Source organism: Myotis nattereri, assembly GCF_964212035.1.
Source record: "Myotis nattereri genome assembly, chromosome: 11".
In the NCBI taxonomy this organism is placed as follows: domain Eukaryota; kingdom Metazoa; phylum Chordata; class Mammalia; order Chiroptera; family Vespertilionidae; genus Myotis; species Myotis nattereri.
The window spans coordinates 64,672,580-64,699,722 of record NC_138086.1 but is presented as its reverse complement, the minus strand read 5'-3'; the positions used below and the strand labels follow the sequence as shown (position 1 = coordinate 64,699,722).

The following is a 27,143-nucleotide window of genomic DNA, read 5'->3' as shown; positions in this document are numbered from 1 at the left end:
GACAAAGAAGTGTGGTGAGCCCTTGCTTATAAAGTGAGGGGTTTTATTGCAGGACTTGTCAGGGCCTTTACTATGGTTAGTCTCCCAGAGAGTGACGTGGTTTTCCAACTTACCTCACCACCGGAGCTGGGCTCTTGCTCTGCAAGGACCACAGAGAGCAGGTGACTCACCTAAGCCCAGGTGCCTTACCTGAGCCCATGCACTCAGGCCATGGCCAGGCACATGAATCACACCTGTTGCTAAAAGCCCCAGGCTGCTAAGCTCCATTTCAGATCCAACTCTCTAGGATTTTCACTCAAGAAAAACTACCTGAGGGCGGCCTGGGATGGCTTTACACTTAGGGAGAAAGAGAGAAATGGGCAGGGAAATGGGAGCCCTCAGAATTTTCTGGAACTGAAGGTGTGGGCCCCGTGGAGGCATTCCTGGGCTTGGTGTCTCTAGGCCCCACATTCCTGGAGGCAGATGCCACTGCTCCTCCCAGCCCGGGAAGTCACCACCAGCCGTGGAAATTCTTGGAGTTCGTCTCAGATGGAAGGAGCCACAGTCACGATCCAGGGGCATCAGCGACACCTGGAACTTCACACAGTTTAACTGCCATTCTCACCTGGGGCCCAGGAATCCTGGGCGTGGAGCAGACGCCTCCCCGAGTCTGCAGAGAAGCAGAGAGGAGAGCAGGCAGGAGACAAAGAGGAACAGGTGTGCGGAGGACCAGGCTCCTCTGCGTGTCCCTGTCTTCGCTGCTGAGACCCAGACCTGGGTGGAAGCACAGGTGTCAGATCAGAGAGTCACGTGTACTTATTTCAGAGTCACAGGTGCGTGTTGGCGCGGGGCACGCGCCAGGGGCCTGTTGAAATTAAAGGGCCTGTGCCTGGGACTCTGGGTAATGCTGCCCCCAAAACCAGCTTCGGGCAGTGATGTGATGCAGACACAAAATGAGCTTCACACTTTTTCACACTTTTTCTAACTTGGATCTAACCGGATGGACGCCTCTCGTGTATACAGGAATTGGAAGCTTTGGTGCCCACCCAGAGGTGATATGCAAAATACAGAACAGCCAGGCGTGTCAATGGCCCCAGTCCACCAGAACTCCCCCACCGGACAGTGCTGGCCAGCGTCCCCAGGGCCCCCTGCTGATGACAGGGTTGACCCCTCAAGTACTCAGCCGTGGAGAGGCCCAGAGGTGACCAGAGGCTAGAGAAGAACCAGGGTGGCCAGGGAGACTGCCGCAGGGGGGACACTTGAGGAGCTCCCACCAGATGGAAGCATTTAATGTTTAAGGACCCGGTGAGGCTGCGCCGACCCGTAGGGCTGAAGGTCAGTTAAGCCCTCAGCTCGTTCCCCATCAACACACTGGAAAGAACAGACAAATAAGCAAAACCCTGGATGCAGAGAATGGGATTTTGTTGGAATGAGGTAGAGTCGCCTGGCGGAACGAGCGCATTCATTTCTGGGTGCCCTTCACCGGTGGCCTCTGCACCCCAGGGCCGGCGGCACTGGTGGGAACCAGCTCTTGAGAGCTGGGAGGAAGGTCCTGCAAGCACGGGCCTCGCCTGCCTTCCCACATCCAGAATCGCCCCCTTTTCAGCTGTCAGGACAGGGAACCTCACTCAGCCCCCAACAGTGGCCCTGCGCTGGCCCTCATCTCTCAGCAAATTCCATTCATCGCCCTCATTGTATTCTAAACCTAAAGCAAACAAGGTGTCATGCCCAGCAGCTCCTCCATAAAACATTAATCACTGTCCTCCTTCTTCAGAGGCTCCTGACCAGTGAAGGTGTGAGCTACGGGAGTGATGGAAAAACCCTAATGGGCCTGCACGTGGCCGGCCACGCCAAGGGTGGGGGCCCTGGCACTAGGCCCTCCAGTGCTTTTCCAGACCAGCTCCCGGCTTTAGCTCCAAGGATATGGAGGACCAGCCTGGAACCCCGAAAGAAAGAGAACCCTCCCGGCATCTACCAATCCCCCCAAAGGCGGTGTGGCCCTGGGGACCAAGTGGCAAATGGCTGCACTGAGCCATCCACAGACGTCCATGGGCCCCTCTTTGAGCCCACATAGCTTTTGAGATAAATGAAGAGGCTGGGATCGGGACCACTGAGGCTGGACAGCGTCTATGTCTGTCCAGTTGACTGACCCCAGTTCAGGTAGCTTCAAAGGTCCATTCTTCTCCCATGGACCCCTCAGCACCTCTCCAGGGCCTGGAGGGAGGAATCCCCTTGATCCTGGAGGAGGAAGGGAAATATGGATTCCTGGATGCTTAGAAACCCAGGACTGACTGACCCAAGGCTTGAGGTCATGTATATGGGCATCTGAAAAGCAACTTCGGGTTGATCTGAAAGTGAGTGATCACAGGGCTCTGGCTAGTGTTCCCTCTAAAGGGCTTTGGAAAATCATGCGATCCGCGCCGGGTTCCTCAGAGGCCTCGGAGCAGGTGGGGCAATTGTGGAAGTGCAACGTTCTGCTCTTGTGAGCTTAATGGAGAGACAAACGTTCTAGGGTTGAGTAACTGCTGGATGACATACTGCTTCCTGCTGAGCCAAGTGCAGAGGGCATGGCCTTCTGGGCCAGCTGAGCCACCTCCGTGTGTACATCTCGGGACCATAGGGGAGTCCAGTGGGGAAGGAACCTGCTGTCTGGTCTCAGCAGAGACCCAGTGGATGGGGTGCTAGGTATCCCCCCCCCACACACACACACACACACGAAAGCACCTCATGTGTGCAGTGTCACAAATGCTTGGCAGCTGGGGGACAAAGGTTGAGTCATGGAATCTTCCAGGAAATTTACTCTCTCCATTAAAATTTGATGAACAAAACTGACAAGGGTTCTGGTTGCTCCAGAAGCCCCAGACCAGTTCTAGTTATTCTCCCAAAACCGCTCCTCTGTGCTGGGCTGGACAGAACATGAGCAGAGTGGAGTCAGGCATGACCCTTGAGAGCTGGGGTACCTGAAGCACTGGACCCACAGGCTGGAAGATGACAGCGGGTCTGGGATTGCCTGGCCACAAAGCTCTTGCTCCCAGGCCTGCATGGTTTCTGAGGCCCCTTCATAGTGCACTATTATTCCTCAGCGTGCAGCATTGCCCTTCCCTTTCCCATGTACTCTGGTGGGAAAGGACAACCTCTGGATGAGCAGGTTTGGCAGACATTTTCCTTCCAGATAGAGGATCAGTCAGGACTAGAGGGCACTGGGGAGGCTGTGATGGTGCCAGTGCCAGAGGAGCAGCCTGGGGCCAGGTGGTGCCAGTGTGTCTCAAACAGACTCTGTGTCCAGCTGGCCCCAGAATGCAGTGCTTCTCCTGGTGCTAGAATCCCCTCCAGCCAGATGGTCTTTTCCCTTCCTCTTCCCTCTTCACACCTTTCAGGCAGAGGAAGCCTGGCTGCCCTGCTGGCCCTGATAGAAGTCATGATAAAACAGGTGAGCACCACAGAGTGGAAAGAGCCCCATTGTTGAAGCCGGAGAGGGCAGGTTCAAATCCCAATTCTGGCAGCAGCCTTTTGTAAGACCTTGGGCAAAGCATTTCATCTTCAGGGGCCTCAGCATTCTCTGTAAATGGGGGTGGCCATCTCTACCTTGCAGGGATGTTATAAAGATTAGGAAGACTGTATGTGAGGTCCCAGGGAAGTTTCTTATAAATAGTAAGTACCCTCATAGCACTAGGATTCTAGAAGTTATAACTAAGCCATCAATAAGAAAGTTTCTGCCCTGGAGTGGCCAGGGCTGGTCCAGGAAGAGCAGGGGTTGAGGTGGGGGTGGCCAGGGCACATAGTGGGGACTGAGAAGGCATCTACCAATTCCCCCAAAGGCATCATGGCCCTTGGGGCCAAGTGGCAAATGGCTGCTTTGAGCCATCCACAGACGTCAATGTGTCCCTCTTCGAGCCCACACAGCCCCATGTTGAATCAAGACACGCATACCTGCCATGTCCCCCCCTTCCACGCCCCCTCCCGCCCCACTGCAGGGGAAGCCATGAGTGGGGAGGGATTTTGTCAGTTCAAGAGGCCTGGGTGGGACACAGGGCCTTTTCCAGCCCGCGCTGGCCTTGGGCTGCATGGGGACAGGGAAAGGGCCAGACAGAGGGGTCCTTTCCCAGCTGCTGGTCCCCTCCAGGCAGAGGCCAATCCACCCTGACCTCTCTTTTCTAACCAAAGCCACAGACCCTCCTGGGAAAATGCCCATTCTCAGTGGATGTGGCTCGTGATTCGGGATGGAGGTGCCCACAGAGCTCCTGACCTGAGCTGTCTCCCTCTGAGCTTCTGCAGGGTCATTGCCTGTGCCTGGTGCTCACCCCGCTCAGCTCAGCTGCGTGGGTCTGCCTCCCCCAGGGGACTGAGCCTTGGGCCCCAGTACCCAGCACAGGGGTGGGTAGGGTCAGAAATATGAATGAAGGAACAAGGAGGGACACCTGGGCAGTCCCTGGTGCTCCCTGGGTCCTGCTAGGAGGAGGGCAGAGAGGCTAATGGGCCTGTCACACTTCAGTCCTGCTGCTCCCCACCCCTTCATGTGCTAGAATAAAACACGGGCCCTATCAGGGGCAGGACCCTGTGTCCCTGAGGCTGGGGTTGTGTCCACCCCTGAGACCAGGGGTCCTGGGGCAGGCGGGCAGGCAGGGCCTCCTGTGAGCGTCCCTCTCTCCTCCCAGACCCGGAGATCTTTTGTGGAAACCCGGTGATGAAAGAAAACCGCAGGAAGCCTGGATGACATTAGAAGTCATTTTCCTTTATTTTCTTAACATACAATGAAATTCCAATTCCCAAGAGACATATGCAGAGCAGGCAGAAGCAGGGCCTGGTGAACAGCAGCAAAGACAGGCAGGGGGTGGGTCTGCCCCCTTCTCCCCTCCAGCACAACCCTCAGCCCCCTGGCCAGGCCGAAACTGAGAAGCCGGGGGTGAGAGGGGCCAGGCTCATGGGCCAGGTAGTAGCCAGAGACTGGCCTTGGCTGATAGGCCTGGGCAAATCAGGACCTAGCTGTGGGACCTTGGGCCTCAGTTCCCTTATCAGTAAGGTGGGCTGGAAGTCCCTGCTAGGGGATGGGAAAGAGCGTGCAGATGGGCTCGGGGACTGTGAAGGCCTCCTGCTTCTAGATACCTGGGTATGGGGTCTCGGTTTTGTCACCATCGCGGCTATGGGCACCTGGGGGACCTGCTCTGGCCCTGGTGGAATTGGATGGACTGTGTAGATGGCTGCCCCTGAAACAGACCCTGTGCTCTGAACTGTATGTACTTGGGCTGCAGCCGTAGGTCCTTCATCAGGTCAAGGCCGACCCTCCCTCCAGGTAAGTGAGGAGGGAAGGCTGGGGCCTGGGTCACACGGGAGCCTGTGCAGGTCACCCAGCTCCCTGCACGCCTCCAGCCAGGAGCTCAGCACCAGGGCCAAGCCTCTCCTCGCCCCTCACGATCAGCAAGGGTATCTGCTGCCGTGGGCTGAGCCACATCTGTCCCCAGACTGTCCTTTCATAAACACACCCTTGTGTAACAGCGACCTGTGCCTCCTCTGGCAGGAGGAAGCGGAGAACCAAACAATGGTCAAGATGGTGCAGTGATAGGTGGACAAGACCAACTAAAACTCAGCGAGGAAACGTGGGTGTTCCTCCTTGACCCCTAAATGCCCTTCACTGGGCAGCAGCAGGCCCTGTCCGATTGCAGCGGCAGGACTGACTGCTGCTCGCTGCTTGGAAACACGCATGCGTCCTTGCTGCCTCTGTGCTGGGGGAAAGGACCCAGCGCGAGTGGAAGACGCTGGTGCAGACAACATCTTCCGGAGCCCACAGCGTGTCTACACTCACAGACCCCCAGAGAGGGGCCTCGGGCCACGGAGCTCTCTCTGTCCCTGCCGCTCTCAGACGGGCGCCCTGGGAGCAAGGCGAAGTGCACGGGCAAAGCTGATCACTGCTTGCACCTGACCCGCCCCTCCTGGGGTCTCTTTCCCTGCGAAACACCCCTGGGGGCAAAGTGCAAGTTACAGGAGAAGGCCACGCCCGAAGGCGCAAAAAACCACGATGATAGCGCGGGCCCAGGCACGTGTGGCAGGTGAGCTGGTGAGCTGTCGTGGGGTGAGGGGCTTTCTGGCACACCCCCTGTCACACTCTGAGGGTGGGTCCCTCTCTTTCACCTCCTCTGTGACCTCAAGGGAGTGGACGAGTGGGGAGTCTTGGTCTCCAGGAAGCCCCAAGGCCAGGAAAGAGAGAAAGAGGAAGAAAGTGATAGAAACAGCCCAAATCAGGCTTGGCCACGCAAGTCCCGCGGGTCTTTGGCAAGAAACTTTGGCCAGCTCGTCAGAGTGTCTACAATATGGGTTTCCCCCGCCCCGCCCTCCGCCCGCCCCTGCCCCGGTCCCCAGGTGAGTGCGCGGGCCAGGCCCTCTATTTGGGCTTCATCTCCACCCTGGAGTGGATGTCTTCGCCATCCAGGTCGTACTCCTCCACCTGGCCGCTGGTGCACACCTTCATGCGGTCTGTGAGGTCGCTGCTGCGCGGGGCCAGGATGAAGTCGTAGATGAGCACGGCAAGCGCGGCCCCGATGAACGGCCCCACCCAGAACACCTAGGAGCAGAGCAGGTGTGCTCAGAGGGCGCCGGGCAGCCTTCGGGCGCTACGGACCGGCCCCGCGCCTGGGATGCTGTCCCTGAGCTCCCCGCCCCACCACCCACTGAGGGGGTCTCTCCCACCTGTGTCAGTGCTGCACCCCAACATCCTGATTCCAGTGCCCCCCACATCTGGCCCGAGCCCGGACAGTGGTAGTGGGCACCCCCCGGCCTCCGTGTGGCCCAGCTCAGCCCCTTTCTGAGGGTGGCCACTGCCCCGCCCAGCTGCAGAGGGTCACAGAGGCTAGTTGGGTAAAGGCTGGCCTGGAACAGAAACACCAACGTGCCCGGCCGGTGTGGCTCGGTGATTGAGCATTGATGTATGGACCAGGAAGTCATGGATCGATTCCCGGTCAGGGCACATACCTGGGTTATGAGCTCCATCCCCAGTAGGGGGCATGCAGGAGGCAGCCAATCAATGTTTCTCTCTCATCAATGTTTCTATCTCTCTCTCCCTCTCTCTTCCTCTCTCTCTAAAAAACAATAAAAACATATTTTTTTAAAGCACACCAACAGTAAGAACAGCTAAATCCATGGAGCACCGACCCCATGCTGAGCTCAGCTTGCAGGCGATGAGGCCAGTTGTCCCCCCTTGTGGGTAGGGGGTGCTGCCGCACCCCAGCTTCACAGCTCAGGAAGTAGGCTTGGAGAGGCCAGCAGCCTGCCCAGGTCATGCTCAGTTGGAAAGTGGCAGAGCCAGGACTCGGGCCTGACTCTCGGCCGTGCTGCTGGCTGAGCTGGGAGGCACCCCAGCCCTCGCTGTTCCAGGCCTGGCCCCACGGGCTCCCCATCTCAGCTCTGTGTCCTGGTCCCCTCGGCCCTGGCTCCTCCCAGAGCCTCTGCGCTGGGAGAAGCTGCCACAGGGTGGGGTCGGACTTCCGCAGGCACCGAAGCCTCTCCCCCACCTCCTCGGGCAGCCCTCAGCCCTTACCCAGTGGTCCTGGAAGTTGTTACTGATCACCGATGAGCCGAAGGACCGGGCAGGGTTAATGCTGCAGCCTGTGTAGTCGATCTGTGAAGGGGAAGGACGTGGGCAGAGGGAGGGAAGATAGAGAAACAGACAAGGGGAGAGGGGAAAAATGACAGAGAAAAGACAGACAGGTGGCAATCAGCACCAGAAAGATGGTCAGGAGGCCCCTGCCCTTCCCTCTCCTGGGCAGAACCTGCCTCCCTACCATCCTCCCTCGTCCCCCCTCTTCCCTCCCCCACCTCCAGCCCGCCAAGGCCTAAAGAGCTGATAGCCCCACAGAAAGAGCCCAGTCTGGGTCCCTTCCATTACCCATGACAGGGCACCCCGACAGCCCCTGCCTGGCCCTGCCCTCTCCACCCCCACCCTCCAGGGGAAGGCCCCCACTCACCGCCAGCAGGTGTCCCAAGGCCACAGAGAGGCCTATGGCGAGGGGGGCTGAGCCCCCCAGGTCACGGCGCCTCCGGTCGGTGGTGGCCAGCACGCACAGCACCAGCTGCAGGGTGGCGATGATCTCGATGCCCAGGCCCTGGCCCGCGTTCACGCCGGAGGCCAGCTGTAGGGGACAGGGACAGCGAGGTTCCGTGAGCAGGGCAGGTGGGTACTGAGAGCCCACCACATCACCCCTGGCTTGGCCCAGAGGGGCTGGGCCCGCCCCAAGCACACACAGCTGGTAGTGGGCACCAGGCCTTGTTCCTCTCACTCCTGTTGAGGAGGCACCAGCTGGGCCCTGCCTGGTACCTGCCCAGAGGCCAGGGAGGTCTGGGGCGAGGCCCAGGCATGGGAGGAGATGGTAAGGGACACTCAGCAACAGTCATAGGAATGACTGCAAATGGGTGGGAGGGCTCAGCTGGAGACATTGCTTTTTACCCAAAAGTCCAGAACATTCTACCCCATCCCTGGCTGCATCTAAAACTCCCAAAGCTGGGAGGGTCCTCCTCAGCCAGCCCAGCTCCCTCTGTGCCTCTGTCTTTTGTGCCTGTCTCCTTCCCCACCTCTGTCTGTCTCCCCTGATCCAGAGACTCTCTCCCACTTCTTGGCCGTGCATTCCCTGCCTGCCCCTCCCTCTCCCTCCTGGTCCAGCCCCTTCCCTCTCTCTGGCCACATAGGCACCCCCCACCCCCCACCCCTGGCACCACCACCACCACATCTAGCTGTCACTTGCCCCTGGGCCGCTTTTAGTAACATGACTCATGGAAAAGGAAAGGAATGGGAGCTGCTGTGAGGTCACCAGAGCCCGCCCCCTGCGGCTGCACGAGGGAGACCCTTCCCCAGGAGCCCCTGCCCTGCCCCCAGGGGGCGGGTCTCAGGACCAGGTGCCCACACAGAGAGGCTGGGCCACATCAGCACAGGCCCACCCACAAAGATGCCCGGATGTGGCCGCATAGGCTGCCATCTCCCAGGCAGGGCTGGTGTGTCCAACGAAGCCTAAACGTGAAGTTCCGCCCTGAGGGGAGGAGGTGTCTCCCAGGTAGCCGGGCACTTTGCAGAATCCTAGGTGGGGGGCGCTTCTCCTCCCTCCAGAAGTTTTCTCAGCCTCACAGTGAGGGCGTCTCACGAGAACAATTCTCTTCCCGCCTTTGTCTGCAGCCCTGGGTCACAGGGAGTGACTCACATCCCTGCCCCTCGCTGCAGCCCTGCTCAGCGAGCCCTCTGTGCTCCCGACTCGCTGACGCCGTGACCATGACCTGGCTTCTCTGGTCCTCAGTTTCCCCGTCTATAACCTAGATCCAAGGCCAGGGGGGCTGTCCCGGGGCATTTGGATCAGGAGAGTTGTGGCTTTTTCTGGTTCCTTTTCCTCTTGTCCCAGGCCTGGGACAGGCAGGAGGGAAGGGCCCTGCGGTGCAGGGGTGTGGAGACAGGAGGGAGGCCTGCCTGGTGCTGAAACAGGCTCCATGGATGCCAGGCTGGTGAGGCAGGGCCGCTTGTACCAATGCCCATCACCCTCACACCTGCCACTGCCCTCAGTGTCTGAGCGCCCAGGACGCTCAGGCTCCTCCCCCTCCTGCCTCTCCTCCGCTCTCCAGGGTCGGCCTAATTGCTAGCTGGCCGGAGGCCTGAAACCAGCCCTTCCACGCTGATTAATGGAGCCTTTGCTCTAAGTGGCTCCTGCCTCATACTCCCCCATCCACACCCGCCGCTCTCACAGATGTGGCCTGGATGAGCTAATCTCCTCCCCTGGTTCTTCACCAGGTCTGAGCATCCCAGCCCCTGCTCTCCCCAGAGGCACCACTTTTCATGCAAAGTGAGCAGGGACTGGTGCCATGCCCTGCCCTCTTGAGTCCACAGGAATGGGCCGCCTGCCCTGGGATCTCTAGGATGTCCCTTCCTGACTGCCCAGACCCCTCAGAACCTGACTGCCAGAGCGACATGGGTTGATGATCTTCCTCTCCCAAAACCGATTACCACCACCACCACCACCACCACCAGGAAGCCTCCCCTGATTGCTTCACTGTCTACTGACCACCTCTCCTTGGACTGCCATTGCCCTGGTGTGACTGACATCTGGAAAAACTTGATGATTCAGAACTGGAAGGGGTAGGGAAAGGTCTGTTGAAACTTGATGTCCAGGAAAGAGCGGGTAAAAGTTCTAAACATATGTTACTATTTACAACCCATTAAATTGGAAACAATTAAAAATACAGCCAATCCCAGTTGTGGTCACTTGTTATGGAGAAAAATACATGTTTGCACATCCCAGGCCCTTTCGCCCAGCCCAGGGCTGATGAAGGCCGCCAAGGAAAGTAACAGTTTGTGCATGCGAGTGTAAATAACAGAATAACCCACGCCGCCCATGCGAAGCCCCGAAAGATGCGAGTGTGCATACCAAGCCCACCGCAGCCGACTCTCAAGCGCATTCGGACACCGCCCCCCCCCCCCCCCAGCTCCAAGAAGTCTTCCCAGGTCCCTGGCCGGGGTCAGCTCCTGTGGTTACCCCTCCTGGCCCTCACTGAACTGCCCAAACCTCCTGCCTCCTATGGGGGTGCCCACCCCCACCCCGGCTGAGAGCTCAGTGAGGGCAGGGCGGGAGGTTTCCCAGCCCCTGCCCCGCCCTTGGAGGGGACACTCGCTGTGTGGTTTACGTAAGTGGTGAGGATGCTAATTATCTAGAACTGCCCCCTCCTGAGGCAGCGGATCCGGGAAGCTCTCTGGCCCCCAAGGAAGGTTTATTTGCTTTCCAGCTGGGGGACCACTGGCCAGTTGTCAGCTTCCGGGGGCCTTGCGGGCGGTCAGTGCAAGGGCCCTGTATGACGGTGGGTGGGGAAGCTGAGGCTCAGGGAGGAGGCAGCACAGCCAGGATCCTTGCCCCGGGTCTGTGCCTCCCACATGCACACGCACAGGCCAAGGCGCTGGTTGCCTCAGGCCAGGCCAAGGGACCGGCTGCTCCCAGTTTGGACTGAGGAGCCTGCAGGAGATGGTTCTTTAGCTGCCAGTGTGTCCTGGCACCAGAGTGACACAGGGCTGACCTCTCCAAGCAATGAGCCTCAAACTCTTTCTCCTGCCCATGGGCAAGCTGACCAAGGTAACTTCCGAGGCCCGGGCCCCCTACTTGGCCTGGACGCTGGCACCCCACACCTGGGGGCTCCGAGCCAGGCCTGCTGGGGCTCTGAGCATCTTCCCTAGAAGAGCAGGGGACGGGAGACAGCAAGGCTGCCCCCAAGGCACAGCACTCACCCTGGGGGCCTCACAGGGCCCCGTGTACCCCTCCATGGGCATCCGTGTGTGAATGTGCTTGATTTAAGGAGAATATGTCAACCCCTGCACCCCCAAATTTGAGAATATACACTTTTCCAGCCCACGCGGAACATTCAGACACACCTGCTGTACATTGGCCGTGGGTGCCACCGACTCTGAGCACCCCCACCGCCCGGGTCCCGGCTCACTGAGGCGGGCTCCGTTAGCACGTGGCTCTGGACGGCCATGCTGGGTGGCATGGCTGGGGGTGTCGCCGTGTGTGTCCCTGTGTGTCGCACACCCACACAAAGGCGCCCCCACTGGCTGGGAGCAGGGAGGAGACGGGAAGGAGGCCCCTCGAGTGAGGGAGAGCAGGTTTCAGAAGGCCCTTTATTTACTTGCAGAAGCCATTCCATCTTCCTGACAAGAAACAATACACAAAGCAATGGCTTCCTCCTGCCTCCCTCCCTCCCTCCCTCCCTCCCTCCTGGCAGCCCCTGCCCTGCGGCAGAGGAAGAGGCTCCATTGAGGAGCCCCGCCCCACCCTCTGCATCCCAAGGCCTGAGTGGAGCCACCCAGACTTGAGAATTGCCCCACACCCACGTGCGTGTGCCCCCTGTGCCATGTACCAGTGAGAGTGTGTGTATGTGTGTGTGCATGTGTGTGCATGTGTGTGAGTGTGTGTGAGTGCGTGTATGTGTGTGTGTACGTGTGTATGTATGTGGGGGGGTGAGTGTGTGTGCACATGTGTGTGTGCGTGTGTGGGGTGCATGTGTGGGGGGTGTGCGCGCGCGTGTGTGTACGTGTGTGTGAGTGTCGGCGTTGGGGGAGTGTGTGTGAGTGCATGTGTGTGCATGTGTGCATGTGTGTGTGCGTGTGTGTAAGTGTGCGCATGGGGGTGTATGTGTGTGTGTGCGTGTGGGGGGGTGAGTGTGTGTATGAGTGTATGTATGTGTGTGAGTGTGTGTGTACGTGTAGGGGGGTGAGTGTGTGTGTACATGTGCGTGTGTGCGTGTGGGGGTGTGCGTGTGTGTATGAGTGTGTGTATGTGTGTGTGAGTGTGTGTGTACATGTAGGGGGTGAGTGTGTGTGTACGTGTGTGTGTGTGCATGTGGGGTGTGCATGTGTGTGTCTGTGAGTGCATGTGTTGGTGCAGCTTAAGCGTGTCCACTTAGGAAAACGGGGGCCTTGGCTCAGATACTCCAGGACCCCTCCCTTCCCGACGTGGACCCCCGCCTCCGAGACCCTCCGGTGCAGAGCCCGTCACAGGACCTCTGCCCGCCCTGCTGTGCCCACAGGCCAGGTGCCCCTCCAGCCGGCTGCCGGGCAGAGCCTCCTTGCAGGGCCCTGATGGCAGGCGCTCACTGGCTGGGAGACAGCCTCTGCCAATTAAAACAAAATCCTCCGTACTGAGCGGACAGTTTCCTGGCGGTGGGTTTCAGGCACGCGAAGGAACTGCTCATTTCCGGCCTCTTCCACCATCTTCTGAGGTGGGTTCAGCCTCGGATGTGCTCACCCCACTGGGCAGCACTGTGGGCAAGGAGCCCCTCTGGGCCCTGGGAGAGGCCCCGCCAAGGGGACCCTGGCCGTGACATTTCCCTGCCACACCCACAGGTGTGTGGCTCAGCCCCGGCCACTGGCTCCTCCAGAGGATGGGGACCAGGCCCCCCGGGAGGCTCTGCCTGTAAGAAACGGGGCTTCCTATGCCAGGGGCGGGCAGGGGCACATGCGCGCTGCCTGGGGAGAGCCCCTGGTCGGATGCTGAAGGACACCCGCTGGGTAGAGCCCTAGAGAAAGCAGGGCGCACTGTCTGGGTCGGAGGCCAGGTTGGGGAGGCCTGCGAGGTGGGAGAGGGGGGCTGTGACCTGGGGAGGCAGGGCAAGGTGCGTCCCCTCGGACCGAGGCGCCGTCTCAGAGCTGCACCCCTTCCGATGCGGGTTTCCCCGCGAGCCTGGCCCGGGCAGGAGTCAGGCGGGCAACCTGGGGCCAGCGCGGCTGCGAGAGGCTGGGGGCGGCGGGGGGGGGGGGGGGGGGGGGGGGGCGGGGTAAGCAGCCTCAGAGGTCCGTGGGGAGGGAAGTCTCCACCGCAGGCCTGCTCCCTGCCTCCCCCTCATCGGGGCAGGGCTGGAAACAGTAATTACAGGGCCCAGCTGTGGCACCACCAGCCAGCCCGCCCCGCCCAGCCCCTGTGCAGGCCGGCAGACAGGGTCCTTGGGAAATTCTGGCCTCCCTTTCCCCAGCCCACCGCCGGCTCTGGAGGAGGCAGGAGTGGTCCCCAACTCTGGAAGAGGTGGTGGCATAGGGGCTTCTCACTCTGTGGTTGGGGAAACAGGCCCGGGAAACCAGAGAAGAGGCAGGTTTAGGGCTGAGGTCTGGCCTCGGATGCAGCAGGCAAAGGCAGTCAAGCCCTGAATCGGCGGGGCTAAGAGAGACCCCCAAAGAGCGGAGTTTGTGCTCTGCCTGAGCCCCCTAAGGGGCTGACATCGCAGGCTCTGGGATGGCCAGGAATCCCGGCCCCTCTAGGGCCCAGTCAGACCCTGGCCTGAACCTGAGCCCTCACCATCCTCCAGAGCCCACCCTCCTGCCAGGACCCCAGCCCAGCCACCGCCCACAACTCCCAGGCCATGACCTCTCCCTGACCCCTAGCCTATGCTGGAAGCCCTTCCCTAGCGGGGTCTCCTCACTGAGCTCATATGGCACCTCCTCCCTGAAGCCTGCCTGGCCCTCCCCTCCCCGTAGGTCAGAAGTTCCCTGGCCACCCTGACACCTCTTATCACACCTGCCGCCTGCCTCATATCACGGGCAGCTGTGCACGGGGCTTATCTCGCCCAGACCGTGGGCTTCCCCGGGGCAGGGAGGCAGCTGACTCAGCCCGCACCAGCCTGCAGCAGCCCTGGCCCTGAGTGCAGGCAGCCGAGGTGAGACAGCCGAGGGGAGAGTCAAAGGAGCCGGAGTGCTCAGGACAGCACCTTCTACATCCAGAGCCCAGCCACGCCCTGCTCTGTGCCCATTTCTCAGACGGGGTCCAGGGCCATCGGGCAAGGGGCAAGGCCTTTGCGTGGAGTCACTCCGGGTAACAGTGGCTGAGCTCTGGCAAGAGCGGGCGGGGCACCACCACCCCCCACCCACACCTCCGAGCCTCTCACCTGGGCCAAAATTGGAGTTTGACCCTTAGAACCAGCCGAGAGGGGCCGGGAGTCCTGCAGGCTGGACAGGCCCGTGGTCCCTCCAGGGCGTACCCTGAGCCCTCACTCAGTGGGGAGAAAGTTCTCTGGGCCATGTCCCCGGGGGACATCCCCTGACTCACCCCAACCACTTCCTGCCACTTTTTCCCCTATTTTCCTTGGAAATCTCCATGCCAATGACTGGCTCCACCCAGGCTTGGGTTTGGGTGCGGCCCAGGGCCCAAGGGGATCCCCCCCCCCCCCCCGCAGGGTCTGGAGGAAAGAGTAAACTACCAGCTTTGTAAACTGGTCTCTGTGCTTCTTGAGGCCTTCAGGCCACCCCACCACACACACACACTCCCGGTCCCATCGGATCCCAGGTCCAGTGTCTGACAGGCCCCCTTGGCGGGTGGGAGACACTGTTTCCAGCAGGTGGACGGGCCAGTGCCTGGGCCCCACCACAATGCTCAGCACACGCATGTCCAGCTCGGCCCCTGGGGCCTCCCCCAGCCCTGGGCAGGGTGATAACCGCCAGCCCACAGCGAGCTTGCGGGAAGTGCGGGCGTGGCAAGAGCTATCAGACACCTAGGTGCCCTCGTGCAGCCTCAGGGCCCTGGGCTCCAAGGAAACGCAGCAAGTTAGCAGCAGATAGGACTGCCCCCCAGCCCAGGGCAGGCCCCCCAATGAGGCCGCCCCTTCCTCCTCCTACAGCCTGCCTACCACCTGCCCAGCCCAGGTATTAGGGTGACTCTGGAAAGTGGAGATCAGAAACGGGACGAGACACTGGAGCACGGTGTGGCCAGGTCAGATGGCATCTGCCTGGCACACTGTGGCGGAGGGACCAAAGCCTGTCCCGCCTGTCCCGCCTGTCCCGCCTGTCCCTGGAGAGGGAGGGTCAGGAGGGGCTGGGAAACCTGGGGACGAGACTCCTCCCCTCGGGGGACCACTCCCTGAGCCCATCATGCCGGCTGAGCTCCAGTGTGAACCCCCCTGCCCAGAAGGGCACTCCCTGAGGTGGCCTGGCTCTGCCCCCACCGGAGAGGCTGAGGCCGGAGGGCCGTGGCCCTTACACCCTCCCGGCCGTGCCTTCCTGACTAAAGTCTAAACTCCAGCTGCAGGGCTAATCTTTAACCTTGGGCTGAGCAGCACCGGCTCTCTCTCGAGGGCTGGGCGAGGTGTCACTGTGACACAAACGCTAATCCCCTGGGCAGGGCTGTGCGCTGCCCTCTGCACAGATCCTACCTCGGGGCTGAACATTGGCGGGGAAGCCCGAGGACAGCCCCAGTCACCACCCAGTGCCATCTCTCACCGTCCCCACACCCGCCGCCCTGCCCAGGGCCCGCCAGCCTCCTCTCTCCGCACGAGATCTAATTCCTCCTCTCTGCTCCTTGGCCTCTCCCCGCCCCGGGAGAGCACCCCCCACGTCCCCCCTCCGTGCTCCTCAACATCTTTCAAGCCTCAGTCAGCCTCTCGGGCCAAAGCACCCCCTGCTGTGGCCCAAGCGGGGCCTGAGTATGCACTTGGCTCGGGGTCTGGAAAAGCCCAGGTCTGCGACAGCGGGCGGCGGCGGCCAAAGGCCAATTAGCTGTGCTAAGCGCCCGCGAGGAATTCTTTTCAGCAGCTGCCACCCAGTTGCCAACATCTGCTCATCATTAGTGCCCCTAGCCCACGCCCGACTCAAGCCAGGAGCAGAAGGCACAGGCGGGGACCCCCTCACCCCACCCAGGCTCACACAGCCCACTAACATGCTCACACACACACACACACACACACACACACACACACACACGGGAGCGCGCGGCTTACGCTCACTCCAGCCCCATGCCGCCATCCACGTGTATCACCCGTCCACACACAGAGACACCCAGGCCACACCTCCCAGTGCCCAGCCACAGCGTGAAGCGCAGACCCGAGGCAAGAGGTCTCTGCCTGTCCCGCCCTACGATCCAGGAGCACCACCTGCCAACAGCCCAGAAAGCCTTCTCGGCCCCCAGCCTCTCCCATTCCTGGGGCCAGAGGAGCGGGAGGGGGTTTCCTGAAGGCAGTCTGTCTGGAGACCTGTGGGGCTCCCTGGAGATCAGTGGGTCCCCCAGGAGGGGCTCCACTGCCCACACCCCTGTAGACCTGGCTGCTGGGCCCCTGGTTTGGGGGTGCTGAAGACAGGGGCTGACTGTCCCAGCGTCCAGGCTGCAGGAGCAGGGAGCTGGCTGCACAGGCAGGGCTGAGGGGCCAGAACCCACAGGCCAGAGGTGAGGAGCTGCTGGCCCAACACTAGCTGCCTCCAGGGCTCGGTCCCCACAATAGATGACCTCAGGGGACGTTGGCAAGACTGTTATTCTCGGGGCCTCAGCTTCCCAGTGCCCGGCAGGAAGCCAGCTCTGGGCTGCGTGCAGAACTGAGTTCCAGCCCCAACTCTGCGTGATCTCCGGCCACCTCTTGTCCTCCCTGCTCCTCAGTGTCCCCATCTGCACAATGGGCGGAGGATGAGACCGAGGCCATGTCAGCACCACTCGAAAGCCGACCCTACTCACCGCATTGCTGCCCAGGGAGTTGCCGGGCAGGGAAGAGGTGATGCCCGAGAGGATGGCGGTGGCGACGATGGCCCCCACACACTGGGCGATGATGTACAGGACGGCCCGGAGGACGCTGATCTGGCAGCTGAGCAGCAGCCCCAGGGTGACCGCTGGGTTGAGGTGGGCGCCGCTGATGTGGCCCACGCTCTGGGCCATCGTGGCGATGCTCAGCCCGAAGGCCAGGGACACCTTCACATTGTCCTGGGCCGCACCTGACGTCTGGTTGTTCTTCAGCGGGAAGTTGAAGCCCAGGGCAGAGCCGATGCTGATGACGATGAAGAGGGTCATGGCCAGGAACTCGGCCACCACTGCCCTCCAGAAGAGCTTCTTCTTGAACTCGCTGGCCATGCTGGCGGGGGCTTGGCTGGAGACCGCTGCCTGGTGCCTGACTCCCTCTGAGGGCTGAGCCACAGCCCGGGCTGGGCCTATTTATAGGGCCCCCGGGGGAGGAGAGGAGGGGGAGCACAAAGGGAGGAAGGCCTCTCCTGCTCCTGGCCCGCCCCACACCGCACGGGCCTCCTCTCGGCGATGGATGCAGACACAGCTCTGCTGTTGGCCTGCCAACTTTTTTCCCTTCCTCCTCTCACCCCTCCCTGCCTCTCTCCCTCCGCCCTCCGCCCTGCCCAGACGAGGAGGCAGGCAGGAGGCTGCCACTGCTAATAGGCTTTGGGAAATTCCTCCAAGTGGGCCCCACTCAGGGGGCTGCAGAAATCCAGGTGTCCCCGCCCTGTGTGCAAAGCTTAGGGGGTGCCCAAGGGCAAGAGCCAGGCACTCCAGAAGTGGGGGGTGCGTTGAGCAGGCTGGACCTGGAGGGTGGACATTGCCCTCCCTGGAGGCGGGCACCATGACTCTGCTGGTCTGGCATCCCCATCCCACCCCAGACTGGCGTTAGTCTGGAATCCATGTGTCCAGGCATCCGGAGGGGCAGCCTGGGCCTCCTGCACCCCAGTCCCGGGCTGGCCACTGGATGTCACCTCAGGGATGTCCCAGAGCCCCAGGCACACCGCCAGACCTCAGCCAAGGGGGCACCAAGACATCAGAAGTCTGAGAGCTGTCTGCGGACCAGCCCCGCTCTGGGGCCAAGGGCAGGCCCGAGAGAGGTGAGGGGGCTGGGTGCCCCCACTCCGGGAGGCTTCAAGCTTCTGGGGCAATTCCCAGCAGTGATTCAGGGGCAGAACCACAGGAGACAGAGGCAAGACTGGAAGCCAGGAGGGAAAGGGGAGGAGGGGAGAGTGAGGAAGGAGGACAGACAGACGGGGAGGGAAGGGGAGCGGACACAGCCCTGCAGAGAGAGAAAGACACACTAAGAGAGAAGTAGAGTCATCACAAGAATGGAAATGAAAGACAGAGATCCCCAGGCAGGCAGTGACGCGGGCCAGGGAGAAAGAGGAGAGACGAAGAGCGTGCCCAGGGGTGAGACCGGCTGAAAGAGGGGAGACCCGACTGGGCCCAGAGACCAGAGCGAAAAGGGGGAGATGTGCCAGGAGCGGGAGGTGGGAGGAGGAAACAGACAACGCACTGAGCTGCTGCCCCTTCGTGTGTGGAGGAGGGCCAGGCCGAGCCCAAGCCCTGAGCCCGGAGGCCTGGCCCAGGAGAGAGCCCGTGCCTGGCCTCTTCCGCCTCCTGCCTGCCCCAGGCCACCCTGTGTGTGAGTGGTGGCTTGTCCCCATTTTATAGGTGGGAAACTGAGGCCCAGTGAGGGAAGGACTTCCCCGAGTTCTGCAGGTACCGGGGGCGGGGCAGGAGTGAGCGTGTGGGTCTGGTGCCGCCTGTCCAGGGGCCATCTGCAGAGAAGACAGCAGGCCCCTCCCCTGGCCACCCTCCTTCCCGGCCCCAGCAATGAGCCACCAGGGGTCAGGCTGGTGTTTGCTGGGAGGAAGCCTGCTGGGGGAGGAGGTGGGGGGAGCGTCTACCCCAGTGCACCAAGTGCCTGCAAGCACAGGACGGAGTGGGCACGAGGCGAAGTCAGCGTGGTGGCCGGCGGGTCCTGTCTGCTCAGAGAGACCCAGCAGCGGAGGCCAGAGGTAACCTGTACCCTATTAACTATCAGAGACAGAGAGAGAGAGAGAGAGAGAGAGAGAGAGAGAGAGAGAGAGAGAGAGAGAGAGAAGAGAGAGCACCGGCCTACTGGGGCCACTTCCAGAACCTCCTCCACATCGGTCACTCCGGGCAGCACTGGCTCGGCTCTCCGCAGCCCGGAGGCTCCCTCTTGCCCTGGCCCTGGGTCCACAGCCCTGAGATCCCCCACGCCCGGGCTCCAGGGGCCTGGCCCTGCTTCCCCTCAGACCAGGCTCCGGAGGCGTGCTGGGCGCCCCCAGCCAGGGGGGTCTGGAGCGGGACCCTCTCCCCTCAATGTCCTCTAAGACACATACCCTCCTCCTCTTCCCTCCTGCTCCCAGGTCCCGACAGGGCCACACCCGTCCCTGCCCTGCGAGGGTGCAGGGGTGGGTTCTGACACTGCAGGGACAGGGTCCCAGCCGGAGGGCGTGAAGGTGGCATGGAGAGCTGGCACCAGGCCCGCGGGGGCCTCTTGACCCGGGCTGGAGTTCGGGGACTGCACAGCAGAGATGGGACTCGGCGCCTCGGGGCCCGTGCCTGTCCCAGCTTCTGTGACAGTGCCCATGGGCCAGGGCAGGATCCAGGCAGCTGAGGACACAGGAGGTGCCACCGTGCACGAGGTGAGAGTCGCCTGGGACTTACTCATTTACCCACCAAACCTTTACTGGGTGCATGCCACATGCCCGACGCTGTCCTGGGCGCTGGGAGGCGGCTCCGGACCACACAGCCCAGCGCCGTCCTCCCAAGGCTGGCGTCCTAGCCCGTGAGCCTGCAGGCTCCGTGTGGGCACCTGGGTGACAGAGCGTGTGGCTGTGGAGGGCACCTTGGCAGAGGCCCGTGTCCTTCTGGAGCAGGGCAGGAGGGTCCCCGGAGTAGGTAGGCAAAGCACTTTTGTCTGGGCCAGTTAGGTACCCACCAATCTCGGGGTGATAAACGGAGGCCCTCGGGGCAATGCCCCAGCCACCCCGCGTTCCCCCCTCCTCCTCCCTGGGCCAGCATGCTTTCCACCCTAAGGGCCACCATGAAACTCATTCCTGTGGGCTCAGGCATTGACGCCTCCAGAAAGTGCCATTAAAACACACGCCTCTCCAACATAAAGCCCACCTCATCTCCCACAATGCAGAGGGGCCTCTGTGTCCGTGACCTATGTCCATGGGAAAAGAGAAAGCTCTCCTACTGGAGCCCCAGACCCCGGAAGGACCCAAACCCCTCCTCCACCTTCTTGCCACACATCTGGGCCAACAAGAGGGGGAGGGAGGGAAGCAGCATCGAGCTGAGGGCCGTCTGCACAGCCCTGGGAGGCTCAGGTGCCGAGTGACTTGCCCGAATGGCAGAGCCGGGACTGGAACTCAGGACCCCTGGTTCCCAGAGCCCACGTCTGCTCTCTGCCTGCCTGTCGGAAGGGCCCCGATGGGCCCGGTTACCAGAGGCAACCCCAGGAACAAGGACACGGCTGGGGGTCCAGGCCCCAGAGGCACCAGGATGGTGAGGGGTGAGTGAAGGGACCACCTCAACTTGCCTGAATAATGACCGGACGGTAGGGTGGATGGGAAGGAAGCAGGGGGCTAAGAGTGGACACAGAGAAGTGGGAGAGGCCAGAGTCCGCCCTGCAGACCTGCTAGCCTGGGAGCTGGGCTCGGAGCAGGGCCCGGCCTCCCCCTGGCGCCTCCTCCCGCAGGGTCTGAGCCGGCAGCTCCGTGTCCCTCCCATGGACGTGGACCGCGGCCCAGGCCCAGCCTCCAGAGCCCCCGGGCCTGAGCCAGGCTAAATAAGGGGGGCTGCCCCTCACCCCAGGGCGGGGCTTGAGGCCACTCAGGCTTGAGGGCACCTCGGGGCCCTGTTAGAGCAACGTTCCGGACAAACGCTTTTCCAGATGTGCCTTATTCCTGACGCGCCCGGCAAGACCCGAGTTCCCGCCAGAGCTGGCTGTTCCCACCACAGTCTGGGCTCTGTCCCCACCGGGACCGTGGGAGCGCCTCAGGCTTGGGCCGAGGTGGGCGCACGAGCCTCAGATGCTGGCTAAGGAGCTGGAGCTCGGGCCGCGTGGGGAGGAGGCGCCCACGGGGGTGGCCTGGTTGTCACAGGGCAGAGGGGAATCACCCCCCCACGGGCCAGGCAGGGGCGGCCCACGCAGGCTGGGCCGCGGGAAACAATGACTTCACCGCCTCCAGGGGGACCACGGGGAAGATGGCGTTTGGGGCGGGAGGAGACTCAGACAGCCGACTGGCCGTGACCGCTGGGCACCGTCGGCTCACCAGCAGCTCGGACGACTTTTCCAGAGGCTCTCAGGCTTCCCTGAGTCGAGGCAGAGAGCACTGAGGGAGGGTCGGTCCCTGGGGGTCCTGGAGAGGCGTGTGCATCAGAGGACGCCCTCCCAGAGGAGCCCCTGCCGCCTCCCAGCTCGGCCCCTGCACAGGGCGCTCACGACCACCCTCCCCTGACCTGGATCTAGGACCCGGGGGCCCTGGCTCCCTCCCCGACCCTACGGGAAGCAGGGGTCCAACTGGGGCTTTGGCACCAGCGTGGACCCAGCCTTCCTGTGAGGCAGGGCCGTCGCCTTCCAGGGGACGGGAGGAGGGACACAGGCCCAGAGCAGAGACCAAGAAGGATACAGGACATCCCCTCACACTCCTCGGCCCAGGCCTCAAGGCTTCCTGACCCCAGACAGGGGCCCAGTTCCTGTGCCACCAGGCCTACTGCCCCTGGATGATGGGGTGCACACCTCCTCCTCCTTCCCACCTGCCCCAGGCTCCCCTGGTCCCTCCTCCACGGCAGCACCACAGTCATGAGGGTGAGCTGTCCCCTCACGGCCCCACGGGGTGAGGCTGTGCGCCCAGCAGCGCTGAGCACAGGGTGGGGCGGGGCGGGCGTGGGGGGGCTGATGTGGGAAGCATCTGTTCTCTGACTCCCCCCAAGGCCACAGCACCCACCTCTCAAAGCCTGCGAATTCCTCCCTGCCTGACAGATAACTCCTGGCCATGTAGGCGTCACACGATCCCCCCTAAATCAATCAAAACCGGATTTAGTGGGCCACCAGTGATTCACCAGGGGAACAATTTAGCCATTTTCTAAGTCATCACCTCTAGTTCACTTCTCCCGCCACCCTCCCCCCAACCCTGACTGCCCTGAGCAATATCGAGGCTTATGGTGGGGCGGGGGGCGAGGGGGGGGATGCAGAGGGGAGGGACAATGTCAAACCTACGTCGGAGAGGCAGGGTTTTCTATTCTGAGGTTTGGCAATTCTCCAGCATTGGACCCCGACCTGATGCCCTAGAAGAGAAGCTGGAAAGATAGGACAGGAAAGCTCTGCCCAGTCCAGCTGGGACTACGAGAGTTTGACCACCATGTCCACAGGGTCCACAGTCAGGCTGGGCACCTGGGCCTGCATGAGGCACTGGGAGCACAGGGCCACCCGCCTACCCCCGCTCTGCCTGCATGAGGCACTGGGAGCACAGGGCCACCCGCCTACCCCCGCTCTGCCTGCACAGAGGAGGTCCGCCAAGAGGGAGTGAGGTCACGGTTTCCCAGCCCTGCCCTGCCCGTGAGAAGGGTGCCAGGCCAGGAAGGCGGCATCCCTCACTTCCAGAAACTGCTGGTGGTGGCATTTGTGCGAGGCTGCCAGCCACACCCTTGGGGGCCAGGGATGGGTGGGTGGGGATGGCCTCTGTGCTGCAGGCCCTGGAAGGGAAGTCATTGTGCGTGTAAGTGATTTCGGATCATTTCCTCACCCCAGGCGTGCACACACCCACCCCCCCCACCCCCCCACCCCCCCCACACACACACACAGCACTTCCCCTGCCCCCACCTGGCTGCCACATAGCTGCTCCCTCTGCTCTCCACGCCCCAGCCCCTCCCACCCTGGGCCCTCAAAGTCTCCTGTCTGCCTTGTTAGATCATAAAGCATCAGATTGGGAGAAGGGGGTCAGATAGCATTGGCTCTGGTGCCCTCGTTTGGCTCATGGGGAAACTGAGGCTCAGAGAGGCCAGGTGACAGGCCTGGGGTCCTTTAAGGGGTCAGGATAGAGGCAGGGCTGGGATCCAGGTCTGCCAGCCATGCCCAGGCTCTCCCTGCCCCTGTCTCTGAAGACAACAGGCCACCTCCTCCATCTCCAGCAAGGACTCCACCAAAACCAAGAGGCCCCGCACAGCCAGAAAGTATCTGTGGGGGAGCCGGCCTTCTACTCCCCGAGGCCCCCAAGCCTGACCTCTGTGCCTCCCAGCAGGAACCGAGCCAGCGCAGAGGCAGTCAATCCCCCAGCAACACTGCAGGGCGCCCCCCCCCACCCCCCACCCCTGGCTCCTGGCCTCTGCTCGCCCCCTGAGGTTTCCAATGCTCCCTGCCCGTCCCAGCCCACGGCTCACCTGGGCCCGTGGCCCCAGAGGGCGTGTCCAGGTGTCCTGAGCAAGTCCTGCAGGTGGGGACTGGGCTCCCTCTCCCATGCCACCTGCCCCCACCCCCACCCCTTGCCTCACTGCGCCCTGTGGGTCTCCCTGCCTCTGCCCTTCTCACTGCGTCTTTCTTGGCCCTGGCCACACCTTGGTCCCGTCACCTGTGCTGGGCCATCCTTGCCTCCTCTGGGCCCTGCGTTGGGACCGGCAGGTTGCTTCACAGGGCTTTCCAGTGGCACAGGTGCCCGGCGGGGTGCAGCCCCACCTCCCGCCCAGGCCCTACGGCAGAACTGCTCCGAGTCCCTGAAGGGAAGTCCCTCTGTCACTGGCGGTGGCTGTTCTCACTGCTCACCTCCAGGATCAATATATCCGTGTTATCCCAACCCTGCAGCCAAATTAGTTCTCAATATTGTTTTGTGGAGCAAGAGGCCCACGAAAGCAAAGTGACAGTCATACTGTGGCCCTGACCACCCCCCGGCCACCGCCCCACTGTGGCTGGCCTGATGGCAAGGTGGGCGGGAGACAGCTCACCCTGACCCTCTACACGGAGCGCGTACTCCTGGGCTGGGTGTGTCCCCACCCTCTCCTCCTTGATCACGAGTCCCCCATCTCTCTCACCAGCCCTCGCCAAGTCACCCCTGGCCAGGGTACCTCAGTACAGGCCTGGTTGCCCCTTCCTCCACCCAACAGTGCATGGGCTCCCATGTGCGCATACACACATGGCATATGCTTACACACACATACACGTGGGCATGAACAGTGCATATATTACATGCATGCAATGCACATACACTGACTGCCTCTATAACACATCGCATGCATGTACATGTGTATATACACATAAAAACACAGGTGCACATGCCCAAACACATACACATACATGCAAGCACACAGAGTAGTGACGTGCATCGTGGCCATGATCCCCTGCACCTCCTAACCCTCTGCCATGTGCTGCCGGGACCCTGAGCCCAGGCCTCTGCACGGTCTCTCTGGCACATCATCTGGGGCCTCCCGCATTTCACCTCCTTGTCATGGAGCTGAACTTCAATGGGGGAGGGAGGAGCTGTGGGCAAGAGTTATGCAGCGGGCATCTCTGAATCGGCGGGGCTTCATGGTTCCTCGCTGCGGAATGCTCTGTCTATTGCTATGTGTGTCCTGGGCTCTCTTCATCTCCAGATGGGACCCCCGCCCTGGGTGGGGTTGGGGACAGGGACTGGCCCTGGGCTGATCACAGCAGAGGGAGCAGGCTCAGTGTGCGGACACTCAGGAAAGGTGTCAACGGTGAGCAGAATGAGCCACCTGCCGGCCCACCCGCCAGTGTCAGGAGGGTGTGCTGGGCACCCACGGAGCAGCGACAGCAAGGCCACCTGTGGCTTCCTAGGATGTTGCCATGCCACGCACTGGGGCTGGTGCGGTGAGCCCAAGAGGGTGAGAGGAAGGGTGGGCAGCACTGCCCTTGTCCCCCACCCCCTGGAGACCCCTCCTCTGTGGCTCGGTCTGGGGATTCTATTCATGTGAAGCCAACATTCCTGGAGCCCACAGAGCGCGAGATCATGGCACAGGCGGATCGCTGTCCTGCCTAATGAGAAAATGATGACATGGCCCCAGCGACCCTGTGCCCAGCCTCCAGCGCCAGCAGCTCAGCCCAGCACACACCTCCTGCTTTCTGCTATTGCTCTGCAGGGCTGCCCACCAGCCCTGGGAAGCCAACTCACAGGCCCACGCCACCTCCTCCAGGGCCTTCCTGTCACCAGGGTTGGACTCCCAGGTGCTAGAGCATTAGGACAGCAGGCCTCCCGTCATTAAGACCCTATTGCACAAAGGTAAACTGAGGCCCTGAGCTAACGTGGCTTCTTCAATGCCCTACACAGCGAACCAGTCTCAACTACCCCAGTAGGGAAGGGCTGACTGCATGAGCAAGGCAAGACCGCCCCCTGCAGACTACCCCGCCCCTGGGGCCGACATCACTGGGCCCTCTGAAGGCCAGGGCTGGAGGGGCTGGGCTGAGGGTCTGGAACTCACATTGATCTTGCCTCTGCCCAGGCCTGAAGGAGAAGGAATACAGCGCAGGCAGCAGCCTAGGGGCAGGCGAGGCTGTTCCCCAAGCCCTCCATGTCTGAGACCAGAAGCCCTGGGATCAGAGCCAGCAGGGAAAGAGGGACCCGCCGGGCCTGGGTCAGCTGCCTGCCTGCATCTCTGGCTCAACCCACCCACCAGGCCGAGGACAAGTGGGAAGCGGAGGAGACTCAGGCCCTGGGTTCCTAGGCTGGTGGGGGGTCCCAGACAAAGACAAGGATTCAGAGAGATGTCCGGGCAGGGTTATAAGCTGGGGTGATTGGTGAGGGTGGAAAAAGTCATAGAGGCCTTCCTGGAGGAGGCAGGACTCTGAATCATAGAATCTCAGGATCTGAAGGGATCACAAGGGTTGCCTAAAATTGCACCTCATCACTCCCAGGAATCTCCTTGACACCGTTCCTTCCCGGGGGCTGTGATGCCAATGTGAGATCCTCCCCCCGGGGGGACCTCATATCTTCTCATCGTGGGACAGCTCAGATGGGCAGAGAGCTGCTCCTTACCTGTCACTTCTCAGTGATGCTGCCATCTTTCCCAGGGCTGCTCTTTGGGGCCACAGCCCAAGCGTACCTTCCCCAACCCCAAGGGACAGCTCTTTGGAGCAGAAGCATGGACACAAGACCCGTTTTGGCAGGGACTGCCACCCCTCAGGTGGGCTATCCCCAGGTCTCCTAGACCCTCTGTGCTCCCGCCTCATCCTGGTGGTGCTCCAGGAATGGGCAGCAGCAGCCACTGCCATGAGCAAAGCACCAGAGGAGAATGGCCTTGGTCCATGAGGGAGCACACAGCTGGCTCCTGAGCGTCCCCTGTCCTGGGGCGCATGCCCACCACCTGCCTCATCCCAAGAAGGCTCTCGCGCCACAGCCTCGGTGCCCAGGCCCTGCCCAAGAGCAGACCTGGGGGCCCAAATCAAAGCCAGGGCTGGGTGGAAGGGGCGGGTCAGGCTCGGACAGGGCAGCAGCCGAGGAAATTCCTTAGGTAATCAGTGGCGGGGGGCGGGGGGGGGGGGCGGGAGGGGGAGGGGGAAGAATCATGACAGGTCCCGTTTTAGGTACCTTTTTTATCCAGAGGGTTCCACCGGTGCTTCTCAGCTTGTGATGTGGACTTGCATCCCCGGGGGATCTCGCCACAACAGAGTCCGATTCCGTGGGTCTGGGAAGGAGACTGAGATACCGCATTTCTAACCGGCCCCAGGCGCTGGTCTCGGGACCCCTGGTCTCAGGACTTTGAGCAGCAAGGGGCTAAATTAAATGAAAGAAAAAGCACCCAGTCACAATATAATTAAAATGAAAACACAGAGAGGGAGGAATCTTCTCAGGATATCAGCGAGTGAGGAATTGAGCCTCACTTTCCACCCGAGCTTCCTGGAAGCCATGGTGAGAAGGAAGAGAAGTATTTAGCAACTCTTACTCCGTGATAGTGGAGACAGCTCCCTGTGATCAGGAGAAAGTCTCTTGATTCTGGCCGGGGGAGTGATCAAGCAGACATTACTAACCGGAGATGTGAGAAGCAGGCCGTGTTTCAGGGGCACGGCAGGCCTTCTACGAGGAGGGCTGAGCCTGCGGGGTGTAGCCCTCATGGAAAGTCACAGTTTTTATCACACAGAGCCCTAGTGTCCAGCTTGGGCCAGCCCCACCGTCAACGCCCATCAGAGCCCATTTTTCCACC

At 61.6% G+C, this 27,143-nt stretch overlaps 1 protein-coding gene across 2 annotated transcripts; it reads right to left on the bottom strand.

Annotated features, from left to right (window-relative positions):
* Positions 1-4,691: 4,691 nt before the first annotated feature.
* On the bottom strand, positions 4,692-27,143 carry AQP1 (aquaporin 1 (Colton blood group)). 2 transcript variants are annotated; one of them, XM_081102204.1, is made up of 5 exons: positions 26,971-27,143; positions 26,531-26,716; positions 7,935-8,099; positions 7,508-7,588; positions 4,692-6,535 (listed from the first exon to the last, which is right to left on the bottom strand). In XM_081102204.1, the coding sequence occupies exons 1-5, from the start codon at positions 27,052-27,054 to the stop codon at positions 6,356-6,358; spliced, it is 696 nt and encodes a 231-aa protein (XP_080958330.1). In that variant the 5' UTR covers positions 27,055-27,143; the 3' UTR covers positions 4,692-6,355. The 2 variants fall into 2 exon arrangements, with proteins under 2 accessions (XP_080958330.1, XP_080958329.1); XM_081102203.1 differs by lacking the exons at positions 26,531-26,716; positions 26,971-27,143 and adding an exon at positions 16,914-18,091.